The 19722-nt window shown below is 45.0% G+C and overlaps 1 protein-coding gene across 1 annotated transcript in view; it reads left to right on the top strand.

Moving 5' to 3' along the window:
- The window catches only part of LOC140203705 (gamma-aminobutyric acid receptor subunit alpha-3-like), a 265082-nt gene that overhangs the window by 128974 nt on the left and 116386 nt on the right, over positions 1-19722 (top strand). The window contains exon 6 of the mRNA XM_072269747.1: positions 17736-17818. Within this exon, the coding sequence (XP_072125848.1) occupies positions 17736-17818 (83 nt within the window). The remainder of the gene's footprint in view (positions 1-17735; positions 17819-19722) is intronic.

The raw sequence follows: 19722 nt of genomic DNA, 5'->3' as shown, positions 1-19722 counted from the left end.
TATTGACAGACCAAAGGACTTCATTAAGGGAATGATTTGCTCCACAGACATGATTCTGTGCTGTGTCTGGATGCTCATCCCTTATCTCCCAATCTTCCTCCCGTGTTTCTTCAGTCTCCCCTTCCCCAAAGGAGGAGCCTGACAAGTGCTTAGACATGGGTGACGTGGTTGTATCCGCTCTGGTCAGCCCATCGTACACTGGATATTCAACCTGACGCTTGCTGCTGCTGTCTCTCCATCTCCCAAGTACCAACACCCTGAGATATTCACTTAAACCATCTCAAGCAGCAGAACTGCTCAATGTTGGGACTAGAGAGGAAGCGGGTGCCGAAGGAACAAATGACAATGTCAGCGAGAGCAACAGAAAATAGGAACGTCGGGGTCACTGTTGTAACAAGAAGCTGGTGGCAACAGACGTGCAATAGGAAAGCAGTCAAAACTGAGAGGGTAAGGAGGTAGCAGAGAGGAAGTGAAGCTAGGGAGAGAGGGTTGGGGGGAAGGGAGAGAGAGAGAGCGTGTGGGGAGCAGAGGGGAGGTAGGGAGGAAGAGTGAGATGGAAGGACAGGGAAGCAGGGAGAATAATAGAGTAGAGAGAGAGAGTTCGAGAGATTGACAGGGAGGGAGAGATCGAGAGAAAGGGAGCGATCAGATCAGTTCATTGTCAAATACAGTAGGGTGCAATAAAATTCCTTGTTTGCATGAAGCTCACAAAGATGAAAATATTCATAGAAATAATAAGTACAAAACAACAAAGTAGTGCAAGACTCTTGTGCGTTCTGAGAGGGAGGTGAAGGTGGGGCTGAGAGACGGAGATAATGATGGAGGGGAAAAGGCTAGAAAAGAAAGATGAGGGAAAAGAGCGAGCAATGAGAGGGAGGGGAAGGATGGGGAAGGAGTCAGAAGATGAAACAAAGAAGAGAAGGGAAGGATGAAGAGAATGGGGAAGGACAAATCCCTGGGGCTGAAATCCTTCCTGAGGGATTATGTAGGAGAGTTGGGGAGTGGAATAATCAAGGCTCAAAGAGAAAAATGAGAGCAGCAGGTTTGAAGAGCAAAGAGAGGCAGGCCATAGAGGGACAAGGCTGAGTGCTATCCATCACAGATATGATCAGAGGAAGTTTCCACTGCAGACAGAGAAGGACCTGATGCTGGCCAATAATGGGCTGGGCAGAGGACGAATGGTTAGCTGTGAGGGAATTCAGCCTGTATGCTTTCTGCAAATGCTGTAAGACATCCGTTTTCTCTGCTTTATCGCCACGACAGGAAATGTGCAGCATTGACTGACATCTGCAGATGTAGGTGGGAGCATACGCAGCAGTCAAATGCAGCTGTAGGTTGGTCAGGGTCATAGGAAGGAGGCTCACAACACTTTGTTATTAAACTACCCACCATCATTTGTCGGAAGGGTGTTTTATATTTGGGACCTCCTGCAGCTTCCCAGCCACTCTGATGTTTTTATTTTGCAGAGTTAAAGTCCATCTTTCCAGTTAGAAGGACACCATCAGCATGGTGTTCACGGCATAAGTGTGCCACAGTGATGTCGTGGTTAGCGTCAAAACCTCACTGCTCCAGGGATCCTGGACACTTTGATCTCCTGTAAACATGCTGCAAAGGCTCAGTCACTACTCATGGTGACTATAGATCATGCCATCTTGCACTCGTTAATGCTGTGGTACTGTAGTCTTCCTGTACTCTTCAGAGGCAGTATCTTTAGCGTCAGGCTGTGGTCAATTGAGAGATTGACAGCTTATGCATATGCTGTTAATCAGTTACTGCTGGACTGAGAGAAAATCACATTTCCCCTGCTCCTCTCGCCCAACAGATCTCCCACATCTTATTGCGCGGGAACTTTTTAAAGAGAACTCCCTGTTGTCTGATCCAGGTAGCACAGTCCTGATTGGAATGGAGTGGGACCTGTGTTTTCACCGGATGATTCCCAAATCAATCTTCGAGGCTTTATTCTTCCTTCAGTCCGTCACCTTCTCCCTCTCCACACTGCCCAGAGCACAGTACCAACCACCAGACAACCTGTTATGTTAATCCCATTTTATTCACCTCTTAAGGTCTTTTCCACTATTAACAGATAGAGCTCTGGACCATAGGCGCAAAGACATGAGTTCAAATCCCATCATGGTAGATGAGGAATAGAAATTCAAGGAAACAGATTAATATGGAATTTAAATAAATGGTTGGACCCGATTTGCATTAAACCACTGGAACAATATGAAAACCAACCTGGGCCACTGCTGATATTCTGGGAAGGAAGTCTTCCTTCCTAACCCAATCTGATCAGCTCTTACATCAGTCTTAGGGCTGCTAGAAATGGGGGATAAATGCCAACATTGCCAGGAATGAAAACATCCCATGAACAAGTCAATGAGGTTAAAAAGGAAGAACCAACGCTGTCTGATCATGAGCTTGACTGCAGGGACTAACTACTCACAGCAGGGACAGGGGCAATTTCTCTGACTGTGTCACTGGAGAGATGTTATTGTCTCTGGAGATAGATAATTGTCACTGGAGAGGAATCACAGTCTCTGGAGAAAGATCTGTCATTGGATCTGCCACTAGAGAGGTGTCACCACCACTGGAGCGGTTCCACTGATACTGTCTCTGCAAAATCCTCCACATACATCTGATCTGATAAAAAGCTGACAAACATATTGGAATGGATGTCTCACAGCTCAGTCGTGAACATATTGGATGCATTTGCATTGACATTCCAAACCTTTCCACATTCTGGAATGGTTCCTATAAAAATAACTTTCTGTAAGGAAAGGGAAAGAAACAGAGGACTGTAGGGCAATAGTTTGGCGCCAGTCTACTCTTCCTTCAACCTGTCACCTTCTCCCTGTCCCACACTGCCCACAGCACAGCCCCAACCACCAGCCAACCTGTTATGTTAACCTCAGTTTATTCTCCTCTTACGATCCTGAAGTACAGACTGAATAGTCTGAAGATGTTGGAAATGTTATCAACAATGTGGCAGCAAATCATTTAATAAATCAAATATGATTAAACAGAGACAAAATGCATTAGGAAACAGTAAATGTTGGCGTAATACATAGATAGGAAGATTTACACGGGCTATGTGTGGATTTCCAAAATCCTTTCGGTAAGGTTTTAAACTGAAGAGGTTGTTACGTGGAACATGGCCCACGGAATTGTGGAACAACAAACACAACGCACTGAAGGAACTCAATGGGTCGGGCAGCACCTACAGACAGTGAACATTTCAGGTCAAGACCCCCAGTCAGGACTGGAAAGAATGAGGGGACCGAGCCAGTATAAAAGCATTAGGGGAAGGGGCGGAACAAACGCTAGAGGGTGAGAGGGATGATAGGTCGGTGAAGGGAGTGGGAGGGTAAGAATGATGTAAGAAGCTGGAAGATAGTAGGTGGAAGAGACAAAGGGCTGAAAAGGATGAAATCTGATTGGAGAGGATAGAAGACCTGGGAATAAAGGAAACCAAATGAGGAGGGATGGGCACCTCGAGAAGATGGTGGAGGAGAATAGGGAGGAGTAGGATAAAGGAAAGAAAGAGGGAACAGCAAGGAGTGGTTACCTGACGTTAGATATATCAGTGCTCAAACCATCAAGTTGGAGACGACCAAAGCAGAATATGAGGTCTTGTTCCTCTAATCTGCCCTGAGCCTGAATTTGCTCATAGGGAAAGCTGTGAACAGACGTGCTAGCATGGAGATGGGAATGGCTGACCACTGGGCGATGGTGGCTACATTGGAAAGAGCGAAGATGCTCAACAAAGCACTCTTCCTATCTGCGTTGGGCCTCACCGATGCAGAAGCGGCTGCACTGGGAACACCAGATGCTGTAACTGACAGCTATGGATTCAAATGTGAAGGATTGCCTCACCTGGAGGGGCTGGTTAAGGCCCTGAATGGTCATGAGGGAGAGGTGCAGGGGCAAATGTGACACATGGCATCATTGCAGGGATAAGTACCTGATGGAGATCGATGGAGAGAAGCAATTCTCATTTTGCTTCCCCTTCTCACCTCCTTCCTTTTTTTCCATGGTTCTCTCCTATCAGGTTCCATCTTTCTCAGCCTGTTGACTCTTTCAGTATCTTAAATCATTTCCACTTCCCCTCTACCATCTGCCCATCTTCACCCCTCATATGGATCTAATGTCCAACACCTCCACCCCCCCAACCTTTTATACTGGCTACCTCCCCTCCTTATCTCCAGTCCTCATGAAGGATCTTAACCCAAAATGTCAGCTATACATTTCCCTCCATAGATGCTGCCTGACCCATTGAGGTCCTCTGGCATTGTGTGTGTTGCTCCAAATTTCCAACATCTGCAGTCTGTCTAGTGTCTCCACAGAGTTGTGGAAGTATATTTGAATGTTTATAAGATTAGCTTTAGGACAGGAAATAGGAAGTGGGAATCAGTTAGTAACGTTTAGCTTGGGAACGCTGGTTTTAGTTGACTGTCACAGGGATCAGTGTTGGGATATAGACCATTGTATTTGGTGCTCCCTCTACATTAGCAAGACCAAACATAGATTGAGGGACCACTTATCGATCATCTTCACTCTGTCTGCTGAAAAGGACAGCATTCGTTATACTTCATACTTTATCGTTAGTGTGTCTCTATTACCACTCGGAGCAGTCCGAAGTTCAGAGTGCAATTCCGGCACTGTTCTGTAAGGGGTCCCTGTAGGTCCTTCCCGTGAAATGCATGGATTTTCTCTGGGTCCTCTGGTTTCCTCCCACAATCCAAAGATGTACTGGGTAGGTTAATTGGTCATTGTAAATTGTCCCGTGATTGGGTCAGGGTTAATCGAAGGGCCCCAAAAGCCTACTTCCCACAGTATCACAAAAACAAATGAAAAAATCTTCCGGTTGTTACCCATTTCAATTCAATTTCCTTTTCCTATTCAGACATGTCTATCTGTGGCCTCCTCTTCTGCCATGATGAGGTCATACTCAAGTGAAAGAGCAACACCTCATATTCTATCTGAATAATCTCCAACCTGGTAGCACGAACATCATTTCCTCTAACTTCCAGTAAATCACCACCCTTTATTTTTCAACTCTGCCTCTACCTCACCCCTTCTCTTCCCCTCACCTGTTCATCTCCTTCCTCTTGGGCCCCTCCTCCTTCCCTTTCTTCCATAGTCCACTGTCCTCTCCTATTAGGTTCCTTCTTCTTCAGCCCATTGTGTCTTCATCCTATCACTTCCCAGCTTCTTACTTCAGCCCACTCCACCACCCACCCACCTCCCCCTTCACCTGATCTCACCTATCACCTGCCAACTTTTACTCCATCCCCTTTCCCTAACACCTTATTCTGTTTTCTGCTGCCTTTTTTCCAGCCCTGATTAAGGATCTTGGGCCAAAATGTCATCTGTTTATTCCTCTCCTTAGGCGCTGCCTCATTTGCTGAGTTCCTACAGTTTTTTTTGTTTTTGAAGATGTCTAGCATCAACAGAATCTTTTGTGCTTAGGCCATCCACAGCTTATAGCACTGAGCTGATGATTCAACTATCTAAAGAGTGTGTGAGGAGAACACTCTACATCTGAAGGAGGGAATTTGATGAATTAATTAAGCTGATAACAAGATGCCATATGGAGTATAGCATCCAGTAGAGAAGGCCATAGCAAGGTAAGGAAGATTAAGGAAACAGGGAGGCCTGAACATTAAATGGCATGTCAAAAGCTGTGTGGTAAGAGAGCGTACATCGTGTCTGAGTCTTTCAGTGTAACACAAAACACAAAGCAGATACGGTACTCTACTCAAAGACTTCCAGATCCCCAGCACCAACCTACATGACTTTGAACTTGTTCAGCAAAGTATGCTGCCCTGGTTTCTACCAGTGTTGTCCACACTGGTCTCAGGCTGCGTGTGGACATAAGAATTCTACTGGGAGGATAGACTGAGTGGAAATCTCCTTTGTGAGTCTTGGCTAAGTGGATGCTGACAGCTTATGTCCCTTGCTTAAATTGGTAGAAAGTTTATTATTGTCACATGTAGCAACACAGAAGGAAAAGCTTTTGTAGACAAAGCCACAGATCATTCTTAAATACACTTGAGGTAGTACGAAAGGAAAACAATAACAGATTGAAGAATATGGTGCTACAGTTACAAAGAAAATGTAGTGCAGGCAGACAGATAAGGTGCAAGAGTCATAACGAGGTAAGGTGAAAGATCAGGAGTTATTTATCAAACGGGTCTGTTCAGGATAACAATGTGATAGGATCAAAGATAAAGGGGGCAGCAAATACCATTGGTAAGAAGATGCAAATGGCTGCTACACCTGTACTCCCTGTTGAGAATCTTTGAGTCTCCCTGCCACCAGAAATAGCAAAGTCAAACTATTTCACCACCTGTTGAGGAATGTATGGGTGATGTATTGATGGTCGGTTCACCGGTCTGGTCTCATTTTCAGAACATCCTCTCAGAGTTTCAGTGCACAAGAAGGCCAGTGACGTAGAAAGCAGGCCCACGAGCTGTGGAACTCTTCTTACCCCACTTCCCAGGTCACATCTCAACTCCATCACTGAGCTGAGGGGGCTGAAGCCAAATGTCTAGCTGGAACAGGAGTAGCCAATGGCAAGGCTTGCTGGTTGCCCTGGTTACAGAATGGCCTGAGCTGTGAACTCAACAAGCAACAGGCATAGAAGGTGAGCAAGGGTCTCTATAACAGAATGCAGAATACCCCCCTCCATTCTGGGCCAGGATGAGGGCATCTTGTCAGTGGAATATCTAGGCCAGAGTATGGTTTCACTGGCATGACTCCCAAAATATATTGCCCAGATATTTCTGGTAGAACATAATGATGGATAGGCTCTTTTTCACTCCACAGATGAAATATATAAGATCCTAAGGGGGCTTGACAGGGCAGGTGTTGAAATGTTTCCTCTAGAGATAGCATCTCAAACAAGAGAAAACAGCTACAAAAACCGTTGCAGGTTATTAAAAACTGAGTTTCTTCTTTCAGAGAGTGATAAATCTCCAGAATTCCAGAGATGTATCACTCTCTGAGAAAAGAAATTCCGTGGTGGAAGCTGGGAATTAGATATATTTAAGGAGGAGATGGATAAATACTTGAAAGTTCGGGGAATTGTGTGTTATGGGGAATCTAGCACTGAAGTGGATTTGAGGCTAGTATAGATCTGCCATGATCATATTGAGTGATGGAGTGTGCTTGAAGGGCTGAGTAGCCTACTTCTGTTCCTATTTTCTGGTTGTTTAAGGTGATGCCTGATCCATTGAGCTTTTACAACATTTTCTGTTCTTAATCCCAAAATTACATTTTTTATTTAGATTCTGTGTTAGAAGTTGGACATCACCATTTTTTTTCTGGACTGTACATCCCTAATGACCAAACAGGGGACCCACTGAGACCAAGATGACCAGATAAATTGGCTTTTAAAAGGTCGTGTGGTTTTCTCCCCTGTAGTGTTGAAGTGCTGCCTGCTTGATTCTCATCACTGCAAATGGGGTTGATTGTCAATGTACCAGAAACAGCAGTATAGAGACTACCACAGAGCGAAGGTAATGGTGCCCACACATTCACTTTGTCCTGCCACCCATTCTCCCCTCATCCTCTCCTGAACTCCCAGTGCTCTGGCCATCACAATGATGTGATAGTGCAGAAGAGGGTGCAGAGGAGATTCGACAGGATCACAGACATTAGATCCTTTAGTTAGGAGGAGAAATTAGTTCTGTTTCCCCTGGAGCATAGGTGGTTAAGAGGAAACATGGATGAGCTCTTTAAAACAAAGAGGGAGGCAGACTGCAGCAAACTCTTCCCCTTATCAAAGGTGAGTAAAACTAGAAGACAGACATTTAGGATAAGAAGGGATAAACTTGAGGGGACTTGAGGAGACCAGCATCACCCAGGGAGTATTGAATACCCATGAGAGCATTGGGAGCTGATTCACTGATGGCACTCACTGTAAGTAAGTGTGTAAGGGATCGCTTGAGAAGGAAGGCCACAAGTTAAGTGTTGGGGAATAGTATTAATACCCATAGATTCCCACTTGTGAGGGTAGACGTGATGGACCGAGTGGCTTGTTTCCAAGCTGTGTGACTCCTTGACTCTGTAACCAGGCAGTGGAAAGCTCAGACCGCTGACACTTGCAGGGGAAAGTCTGTTGCTGGCTCTCACTGACTCCACTGGCAGGTCTCTGATCAATTAGTTGCCACACTGAGGGAGCCAAACACTGGAGACCCAGCCGGCACTCTGATCACTGACACTTCTGAATTCGGTCTAGTTGGACAGACAGTGCAACTCCCCTGCCTGCAGGAATGAGTATCATGGCATCGTCAGACTTGGAACTGATGCTGAGAGTTAAAGTAACGGGTGGGAGGATTAGAAGGGAGAACAGGGGAAATGTTTTCACCCAGAGGGTGAGACTCTGGAACTCACTGCCTGATGAGGTGGAAGAGGCAGACACCTCTGTCACAATGCAGTTTGACCTGACTTGCAAAGGCTACAGATACAGTATATGGCAAGGTGCTATTAAGGTGGACAGCACAGAAGCAGGCCCTTCAGCCCATGATATCCATGCTAACCCATTTCTCCATCTTCACTAGCCCATTTGTCTGAGTTAGGTCCATATCACTCTATGCCTTGTCTTTTCAAGTGTTTGTTTAAATGTCTCTCAAACATGGTAATTATATCTGATTACACCACCTCCTCCAGCAGCATGTTCCAAATATCAACCACTCTTTCCCCTCAGATCCTATTTATAACTCCTTCCTCTCATCATATGCCCTCTGTTTCTCCCCTACCATGGGGAAAAGGCTCTGACTACCCACCTTGTCCTTAGCTCTCATATACCTCTCATTCCTCAGTCTCCTTTTGTCCAGGAAAAACAAGCCCAGCCTTTCCAATCTCTCCCTGTAATGTTTAAGTAAAAACCAGCTTAGTCTTGTCTTTTTTTTCACCCAGTAAGGACACGATGGGCTGAAAGGCCTCCTCACACATCACCTGCACATGGGAGTATCGTACTAGCAAGTGTCAAGACCAAGTTCCCAGTGGGCACAATCGCAGTCAAACATTTGAAGAAGGAGTCTGAGAGTCTGAGTGGGAGTGCCGAGAAAGACATTTTTGAAATTTTCGTTATTTTTTTTTCCCAACGGTGTTCTGAGAGGCGGGACTGCGCAGGCGTGTGACGTCGGGCTGTGCAGTGCGGCAGATTTAAAAGGAACAGATCCTCATAGAGCGGGCAGCATAGTTTGCAGGCTGCAGAGTGAGCCGGGAGCAGCGTGAAGACTTAAGGGCTTCGGCTCAATGGGCTTAGGCAGAAATGGGCGAGGCGAGGGAGGTTTGGCATTCATTTTCTGTTGTTATTTGAGGAGAGGGGCAGTATGAGTGTGAGGGCAGTTTGCTGTTCTCGGTGTCGGATGTGGGAGGCCCTGGAGTCTCCAAGCCTCCCGGATGTCTACATCTGCACCAAGTGCATCGAGATGCAGCTCCTAAGGGACCGTGTTACGGAACTGGAGCTGCAGCTCGATGACCTTCGTCTGGTCAGGGAGAGTGAGGAGGTGATAGAGAGGAGTTGCAGGCAGGTGGTCACGCCGGGGCCACGGGAGGCAGACAAGTGGGTCACGGTTAGGAGGCGGAAGGGGAAAGGTCAGGTAATAGGGAGTACCCCGGTGGCTGTGCCCCTTAACAACAGGTACTCCTGTTTGAGTACTGTTGAGGGGGACAGCTTACCCGGGGGAAGCGACTGTGGCCGTGCCTCCGGCACAGAGTCTGGCCCTGTAGCTCAGAAGGGTAGGGCAAGGAAGAGGAGGGCAGTTGTGATAGGGGACTCGATAGTAAGGGGGTCAGATAGGCGATTCTGTGGACGCAGTCCAGAGACCCGGATGGTAGTTTGCCTCCCTGGTGCCAGGGTCCGGGATATTTCTGATCATGTCCAAGATATCCTGAAGTGGGAGGGTGAGGAGCCAGAGGTCGTGGTACATTTAGGTACCAATGACATAGGTAGGAAAAGGGATGAGGTCCTGAAAGGAGAATATAGGGAGCTAGGAAGGGAGTTGAGAAAAAGGACCACAAAGGTAGTAATCTCGGGATTACTGCCTGTGCCACGCGACAGTGAGAGTAGGAATGCGATGAGGTGGAGGATAAATGCGTGGCTGAGGGATTGGAGCAGGGGGCAGGGATTCAAGTTTTTGGATCATTGGGACCTCTTTTGGCGCAGGCGTGACCTGTACAAAAAGGACGGGTTGCACCTAAATCCTAGGGGGACCAATATCCTGGCAGGGAGATTAGCAGGGGCTACTGAGGTGACTTTAAACTAGAATGGTTGGGGGGTGGGAATCAAATTAAAGAGGCTAGGCGTGAGGAGGTTAGTTCACTACAGGGGGATGGGAACCAGTGCAGAGAGACAGAGGGGTGTAAAGTGAGGGTAGAAACAAAAAGTACTATGGAGAAAAGTAAAAGTGGCAGGCCGACAAATCCAGGGCAAGCATTAAAGAGGGCCACTTTTCAGCATAATTGTAAAAGGACTAAGAGAGTTGTAAAAGAGCGCCTGAAGGCTTTGTGTGTCAATGCAAGGAGCATTCGTAATAAGGTGGATGAATTGAAAGTGCAGATTGTTATTAATGATTATGATATAGTTGGGATCACAGAGACATGGCTCCAGGGTGACCAGGGATGGGAGCTCAACGTTCAGGGATATTCAATATTCAGGAGGGATAGACATGAAGGAAGGGGAGGTGGGGTGGCGTTGCTGGTTAAAGAAGAGATTAACGCAATAGAAAGGAAGGACATAAGCCGGGAAGATGTGGAATCGATATGGGTAGAGCTGCGTAACACTAAGGGGCAGAAGACGCTGGTGGGAGTTGTGTACAGGCCACCTAACAGTAGTAGTGAGGTCGGAGATGGTATTAAACAGGAAACTAGAAATGTGTGCAATAAAGGAACAGCAGTTATAATGGGTGACTTCAATCTACATGTAGATTGGGTGAACCAAATTGGTAAAGGTGCTGAGGAAGAGGATTTCTTGGAATGTATGCGGGATGGTTTTTTGAACCAACACGTCGAGGAACCAACTAGAGAGCAGGCTATTCTGGACTGGGTTTTGAGCAATGAGGAAGGGTTAATTAGCGATCTTGTCGTGAGAGGCCCCTTGGGTAAGAGTGATCATAATATGGTGGAATTCTTCATTAAGATGGAGAGTGACATAGTTAATTCAGAAACAAAGGTTCTGAACTTAAAGAGGGGTAACTTTGAAGGTATGAGACGTGAATTAGCTAAGATAGACTGGCAAATGACACTTAAAGGATTGACGGTGGATATGCAATGGCAAGCATTTAAAGGTTGCATGGATGAACTACAACAATCGTTCATCCCAGTTTGGCAAAAGAATAAATCAAGAAAGGTAGTGCACCCGTGGCTGACAAGAGAAATTAGGGATAGTATCAATTCCAAAGAAGAAGCATACAAATTAGCCAGAGAAAGTGGATCACCTGAGGACTGGGAGAAATTCAGAGTTCAGCAGAGGAGGACAAAGGGCTTAATTAGGAAGGGGAAAAAATATTATGAGAGAAAACTGGCAGGAAGCATAAAAACAGACTGTAAAAGCTTTTATAGATATGTGAAAAGGAAAAGACTGGTAAAGACAAATGTAGGTCCCCTGCAGACAGAAACAGGTGAATTGATTATGGGGAGCAAGGACATGGCAGACCAATTGAATAATTACTTTGGTTCTGTCTTCACTAAGGAGCACATAAATAATCTTCCAGAAATAGTAGGGGACAGAGGGTCCAGTGAGATGGAGGAACTGAGCGAAATACATGTTAGTAGGGAAGTGGTGTTAGGTAAATTGAAGGGATTGAAGGCAGATAAATCCCCAGGGCCAGATGGTCTGCATCCCAGGGTGCTTAAGGAAGTAGCCCAAGAAATAGTGGATGCATTAGTGATAATTTTTCAAAACTCGTTAGATTCTGGACTAGTTCCTGAGGATTGGAGGGTGGCTAATGTAACTCCACTTTTTAAAAAAGGAGGGAGAGAGAAACCGGGGAATTATAGACCGGTTAGCCTAACGTCGGTGGTGGGGAAACTGCTGGAGTCAGTTATCAAGGATGTGATAACAGCACATTTGGAAAGCGGTGAAATGATCGGACAAAGTCAGCATGGATTTGTGAAAGGAAAATCATGTCTGACGAATCTCATAGAATTTTTTGAGGATGTAACTAGTAGAGTGGATAGGGGAGAACCAGTGGATGTGGTATATTTGGATTTTCAGAAGGCTTTTGACAAGGTCCCACACAGGAGATTAGTGTGCAAACTTAAAGCACACGGTATTGGGGGTAAGGTATTGGTGTGGGTGGAGAGTTGGTTAGCAGACAGGAAGCAAAGAGTGGGAATAAACGGGACCTTTTCAGAATGGCAGGCGGTGACTAGTGGGGTACCGCAAGGCTCAGTGCTGGGACCCCAGTTGTTTACAATATATATTAATGACTTGGATGAGGGAATTAAATGCAGCATCTCCAAGTTTGCAGATGACACGAAGCTGGGTGGCAGTGTTAGCTGTGAGGAGGATGCTAAGAGGATGCAGGGTGACTTGGATAGGTTGGGTGAGTGGGCAAATTCATGGCAGATGCAATTTAATGTGGATAAATGTGAAGTTATCCACTTTGGTGGCAAAAATAGGAAAACAGATTATTATCTGAATGGTGGCCGATTAGGAAAAGGGGAGGTGCAACGAGACCTGGGTGTCATTATACACCAGTCATTGAAAGTGGGCATGCAGGTACAGCAGGCGGTGAAAAAGGCGAATGGTATGCTGGCATTTATAGCGAGAGGATTCGAGTACAGGAGCAGGGAGGTACTACTGCAGTTGTACAAGGCCTTGGTGAGACCACACCTGGAGTATTGTGTGCAGTTTTGGTCCCCTAATCTGAGGAAAGACATCCTTGCCATAGAGGGAGTACAAAGAAGGTTCACTAGATTGGTTCCTGGGATGGAAGGACTTTCATATGAAGAAAGACTGGATGAACTGGGCTTGTACTCATTGGAATTTAGAAGATTGAGGGGGGATCTGATTGAAACATATAAGATCCTAAAGGGATTGGACAGGCTAGATGCAGGAAGATTGTTCCCGATGTTGGGGAAGCCCAGAACGAGGGGCCACAGTTTGAGGATAGAGGGGAAGCCTTTTAGGACCGAGATTAGGAAAAACTTCTTCACACAGAGAGTGGTGAATCTGTGGAATTCTCTGCCACAGGAAACAGTTGAGGCCAGTTCATTGGCTATATTTAAGAGGGAGTTAGATATGGCCCTTGTGGCTACGGGGGTTAGGGCGTATGGAGGGAAGGCTGGGGCGGGGTTCTGAGTTGGATGGTCAGCCATGATCATAATAAATGGCGGTGCAGGCTCGAAGGGTCGAATGGCCTACTCCTGCACCTATTTTCTATGTATGTTTCTATGTATATGTAAGATTACTTTTATATGTATTACAGGCACAATTGTGACCAGTCTCCAGGTAAATTTGCTTCTGCAAATAACCTCAGGCTCCAGAGACCCAGGGGGCCAGCAGTAGCAGCAGAGGATGTTTGATTTCCTAACTTCAATCTAGTGCTCAACTGGAAACTTCTCTTCCCTTTTTGTAAAACCTTCCATGACTTGCTCCTCGCTATCTCTGCAACCTCCAACTACTGGCACTGATTTATTATTGCCACATGTACTGACGTACAGTGAAAAACTATTGTTTGCATGCCATGCAGTCTGATGGTTCTTTATATTGATACTTTGAGGTCATAAAAAGAAGAACAGAATGCAAAATATAGCATTTCGGTTCCAGGGAACTTTCAGTGTAGGGAAATAAGAAAAGTGTAAGGACCACAACGAGGTTGATTGTGAGATGAAGAGTTCATCTTTAATCTACAAGAGATGATTTTATGAGTTATGGAACAGTGGGATAAAAGCTGTCCTTGAGCCTGGTCATGGGTCTTCTCAAAACTTTGTACCTTCTGCCCAACAAAAGAGGAAATAATCAACATGGGTGGGTCCTTGATTATGTTAGCTGCCTTCCAGAGGTAGAGTGATGTATAGATGGAGTCATGGAGGGGAGGTTGATTTTCATAATGGTGTGGGCTGTGTTTGCAACTCTCCGCTGATCCTTGGCATTTCTTCGATCCTCACTGCCTGCCCATCCCAAAAGGGCACTGAGGAATGCAGTAGAACCAAGGGATCTGGGAACACAGGTCCATAATTCATAAAACATGGCACCACGGGCTGGTAGGGTCATCGAGAAAGCTTTTGGCACATTATTCAAACTATTGAGTACAGGAGATAAGATGTCAAGTTGAAGTTGTATAAGACATGTACTGCATAAGGCAGAGTCCTGAAGAAGGGTCTCGGCCCAAAACGTCGACTGTACTCTTTTCCACAGATGCTGCCTGGCCTGCTGATGTCTTCCAGCATCTTGTGTGTGTTGCTAAGACATTGGTGAGGCCTACTTTGGGGTATTGTGTGCAGTTTTGGTCAGGAAAGATATAGATAATGTTGAAAGAGCAGTACAGAGGAAATTTACAAGGATGTTGCTGGGTCCGGAGGACCTGAGTTATATTGGAAGATCGAATAAGTTAGGACTTTATGCCTTGGAATGTAAAAGGTTGAGAGGAAATTTGATAGAGGTATACAAGATTATGAGGGGTAGAGACAGGGTAAATGCAAGCAGACTTTTTCTACTGAACTTGGGTGAGTTAAGAGTAAAAAGTGAAATGTTTAAAGAACATTTGCTTGCAGTCCTCTCACCTTAAATATATGCCCACTCACATTGAACACCCCTACCCTGAGAAAGACTTTGGGTTATTCCCCTAATCTATGTTCCTCATGAATTTGTAAACATCAATCAGTCCTATTTCTCAGCTCCATATACTCCAAGGAATACGATCCCAGCCTTTCCGTTCTCTCCTTATAACCCAAGCGCTCCACTCTTGTTGACATCCTTGTTAACTTTTTTTGCACCCTCTCCAGTTTAATGGCATTATAACAGTAAAAACACAGCGGGTCAGGCAGCACCGGAAAAGAAAGGAGCAGCATCAACATTTCAGGTCAAAGACCCATCAGCAGTAGTCATAAAGTGCATGAGATGGAGAGAGCTGCAGAGAACAAGGGAGATGTAAGTCATATAATGTGACTAAGGTTATCTGAATAACACCATTGTTTTTAGTAATGTCGTGACTTCAAAGAATGAGCACCACAGATATGAGAGCCCTTTATCCAGCACAAGCAGACACTCAGGAGGAACACGGTCCATTGGGAGAATCTTCCATTAAAATCTCAACCTATTTCAAGTATTTATATAGCAACACACACAAAATGCTGGAGGAACTCAGCAGGCCGGGTAGCATCTATGGAAAAGAGTAAACAGTCGACATTTCGGGTTGAGATCCTTTTTCAGGACTGGGTCTCAGGCAGTGGGTGCATGGAATGCACTGCCAGCAAAGGTGGTAGAGGCAGATACAATTGGGTCTTTTAAGAGACTCTTAGATAGGTACATGGAGTTTAGAAAAATAGAGGGCTATGCAGTAGGGAAATTCCAGGCTGTTTCTCGAGTAGTTTACATGGTCTGCACAACATTGTGGGCCGAAGTGCTGTAAATTTCTATGTTTCTCTCCCTACTACATCACAAAACAGATCTCTGCAGGCATTGGTGTTTATTCATGTAGCTATTCTTGCCCTGGATTGAAGGTAGGATCTCACTTGCATTAACTCCTCCGCCATTAGTTCTGTCACCCAGTTCAGCCTGTCTAGTGAATGAGGCTGGTTAAAAACAGAAAAGAAGCAAAAAGGAATGAGCTGGAGCTGTGAGATGCAGAATATTGTGGTTGTCATAGGTTCACCTCAGCACAGAAAAAGGTCTTTTGGCTCAATTCATCTGCCTTGATCAGGATGCCCATCTAAGCTAGTCCCATTTGTCCTTACCTGTCTAAGCAAGGAGTCAATGGTAAGAGCTAGATGCCATGGATCCTTAGTATCAACCGAGAAGTCCGTGGGCCCCAGGTTGGGAACTCTACTCTAAACATTTCCCATCCACGTACATGTCCAAGTATCTTTAAACTACTAGAAATCTGAAACACCTGGCAGATAAGGTAGTGTCTGTGGACAGAGAACAACTGAAGAAAGGTTACAGACAGATTATCCTACAACAGGACTGGCTAGTTTTGACACAAGCAGGAAAGTAACTTGAGTATACCAACTGTTATCAGAAAAATCCTTCCTTTATTATTATGCCAGCAAGAGAGCATTTGAAAGAAGGCACATGCTGCCAACCAAAACTGATTCAACCCCCTTTCTTACAATTCCTTCTAAGCACTTTCCTCTTGTTCAGTAACATTCAAAGGCCTGTGTGCCAATCTGTTCTTGATAGATTTGGTGATGCTGAAGCAGGGATATGCAGTTAATCATTAGCCCTTTTGCAGCCATTTTATCCATTTTCCCCCCGGTTGGTTATCCGAAATGTTGACTTCAAAATCAAGTTTTAAACCTTCAATAAAAATGCACGGGATTGAACTCAGTGAACAATAATAGCATAAGACCATAAGATATAGGAGAAAAACAAGGTTATTTGGCCCATTCAGTCTGCTCCATCATTTCATTATGGCTATTCCAATTTTCCTCTCAGCCCAAATCTCCTGCCTTCTCCCCTGTATACTTTCATGCCCTGACCAATCGAGGATCTATCAACTCCTGCCTTAAATATACGTAAAGTCTTAGCCTGCACCACTGCATGTGGCAACAAATTCCACAGATTCACCAGTCTCTGGCTAAAGAAATTCCTCCTCATCTCTGTTCTAAAAGGACACCCCTCAAATCTGAGGCTATGTCCTCCGGTCTTATACTCTCCCACTATAGGAGACATCTTCTCCACATCCACTCTATCAAGGCCTTTCACCATTTGATAGGTTTCAATGAGATCATCCTCATTCTTCTGAATTCTAGTGAATATAAGCCCAGAGCCACCAAATGCTCTTTACATGACAAGTCATTCAATCCTGGAATCATTTTTGTGAACCTCCTTTGAACCCTCTCCATTGCCAAGTGTATCCTTTCAAAGATAAGGGGCTTAAAACTGCTCACAATACTCTAAGTGAAACCTCACCAGTGCTTTATAAAACCTCAACATTACATCCTTGCCGTTATATTCTAGACCTCTTGAAACAAACGCCAACATTGCATTTGCCTTCCTTACCATAGACTCAACCTGCAAATTACACTTTAGGGAATCATGCACAAGGACTCCCAAGTTCCTTTGCACCTCAGATTTATAAATGTTCTCTCCATTTAGAAAATAGTTTACCCTTTTAAATCTTCTACCAAAGTGCATGACTATACACTTCCCAACACAGTATTCCATCTGCCACAAAGGAAAACTCTGACTACCGCCCAGCTACATCCCAACTATTAAACAGTACTGCTGTGGCCATGAGTAATATGGAAATAGGAGACTTTTTAATTGCCTTTTACTCTCCGCTGTCAATCTGACACAGAACCACTCCCACACTGGAGAGAATCCAGAACAGTTGAGGCTACACACTGACAAGAGCTGTCACACCCTCACGCTGACTCAAAGCTAATTACAGAAACACTTCAGTCAATCTGCACTTTGATTGTTTTTGAAGATTGTCAGCTGGGGTTCCCTGTAGAGGTGGTGTTGGCATATAATTCAACACTTCCAGGTGTTTTTAAACATGCCTGCCAAAGTGATGTTGAAGAGGTGGCTAATGTATGTTTTGCTTTGCCTGCAGACTGACGATAAACGCTGAATGTCCGATGCACCTGGAGGACTTCCCCATGGACGCACACGCTTGCCCGTTGAAATTTGGCAGCTGTAAGTATGGGTGTTCACTGTCCAGCTCTCCACCTGAGGCCTGATGCTGCAGACTCTAGTCATCAGCAATCCACTAAGAACGTGCATGGGAGTAGGACTGGGGTTGTTCCCCTGGCACTCATCAGATTGCAGCTGAGCTACCCCACAGTCCCACAGAAACACACCCCAAACCTTCATTCCATTGTGTCCCAGTATCCAAAGGATGAGGACTCTCGGCTCTCTGAGGAAGAGAGCTTTGAAGATTCACGGTGAAGAAGTTCCACACCTCTGTCCTCACCTTCCTCTGAGGCAGGAACTCACTAGACTCCTGGATGAATCCCTGGAATCAACTGATGAACGTTGATGGGTCACCAGAACTGCAGTCACTACCCCTGTTGCCAGCTGCGCCCTTGCTATTCATGCAAGTTTGGCTCAGCAGTTCAGTAGACTGCGGAGAGAGAAAGGGACTTTGTGTTTGACATGAATGACACTTCACCAGAAGTGGATGGAGATGACCTTACAAAGGGAGGGCCTCATCAGAGTTGCCAATTTACCTTTTTCCCAATTTGCTGTCTTTCCAGAATGTTCTGTTGTCACCTGGCTTTCTGCCTTCAGCAGTGTTCCATATAACTGCTGTAAACTCTGAACCTTTTGTTCATAAGCAGGTGTCTTGTCTACTCAGCACAAAAGGAACTGAAGGAACTCAATAGGTCAAGCAGAACCTACGGAGGTGATTGGACAGACAATGTGTTGAGTTGTGACCTGACATCTGCCTGACATTCAGGTTCTCCTGCATGGCTCTAGATTCCAGCATCTGTAGTGTCTTGTGTCTATATGCCTTTCCTGCTGCTCCCACAACATACTGTACCTTCACTGAAGTCAGTTGACTGTCAAATAAGAGTGGTGGCCAGTACAACAATGTACTAGAAGTCACATCACAGGGTGCATAGCTGTTGCAGATACGTCGATACCCATGTGTTGCACACTGCTCAAGAAAGGTAATAAAGGTCAAGTTCAAGTTTGATTGTCAATCAACATTTTTACAGTTAAACCAAGCAGTATCCCTCCGGGGCCAAAACACAGCACAAACAGTGACATACAGCACAAATACAGTGACATACAGCACATATACAGTGACATAGAGTACAGTGACATACAGCACAAATACAGTGACATAGAGTACAGTGACATACAGCACATATACAGTGACATACAGCACATATACAGTGACATAGAGTACAGTGACATACAGCACATATACAGTGACATACAGCACAAATACAGTGACATACAGCACATATACAGTGACATAGAGTACAGTGACATACAGCACATATACAGTGACATACAGCACAAATACAGTGGCATAGAGTACAGTGACATACAGCACATATACAGTGACATACAGCACAAATACAGTGACATACAGCACATATACAGTGACATAGAGTACAGTGACATACAGCACATATACAGTGACATACAGCACAAATACAGTGACATACAGCACATATACAGTGGCATACAGCACAAATACAGTGACATACAGCACATATACAGTGACATACAGCACAAATACAGTGACATACAGCACATATACAGTGGCATACAGCACAAATACAGTGGCATACAGCACATATACTGCAGTTATGAAGCACATATATTTACAAAAGGACATGCAGTCACAGAAAATAATTTTAGCACGAGTCTGAGTGGCATGGACTGACAACTGATGGTGCATGGGATATTGTCCAGGAGCCATGTTTCGTCAAGAACAAGTACTCAGACACATGGCTTCAGATCAACATCCCATAAACTATTTACACATCATAATTAGAGATATAAAATCATATGATCAATTGATTATTTACAGTGATATATACACATTTATAAAAAACAACAAATGTATATTTAAGACCATTAGA

The sequence above is a fragment of the Mobula birostris genome, chromosome 10 (genome assembly GCF_030028105.1).
Source record: "Mobula birostris isolate sMobBir1 chromosome 10, sMobBir1.hap1, whole genome shotgun sequence".
NCBI classification, from domain to species: domain Eukaryota; kingdom Metazoa; phylum Chordata; class Chondrichthyes; order Myliobatiformes; family Myliobatidae; genus Mobula; species Mobula birostris.
This window is presented reverse-complemented; position numbering and strand designations above follow the sequence as displayed.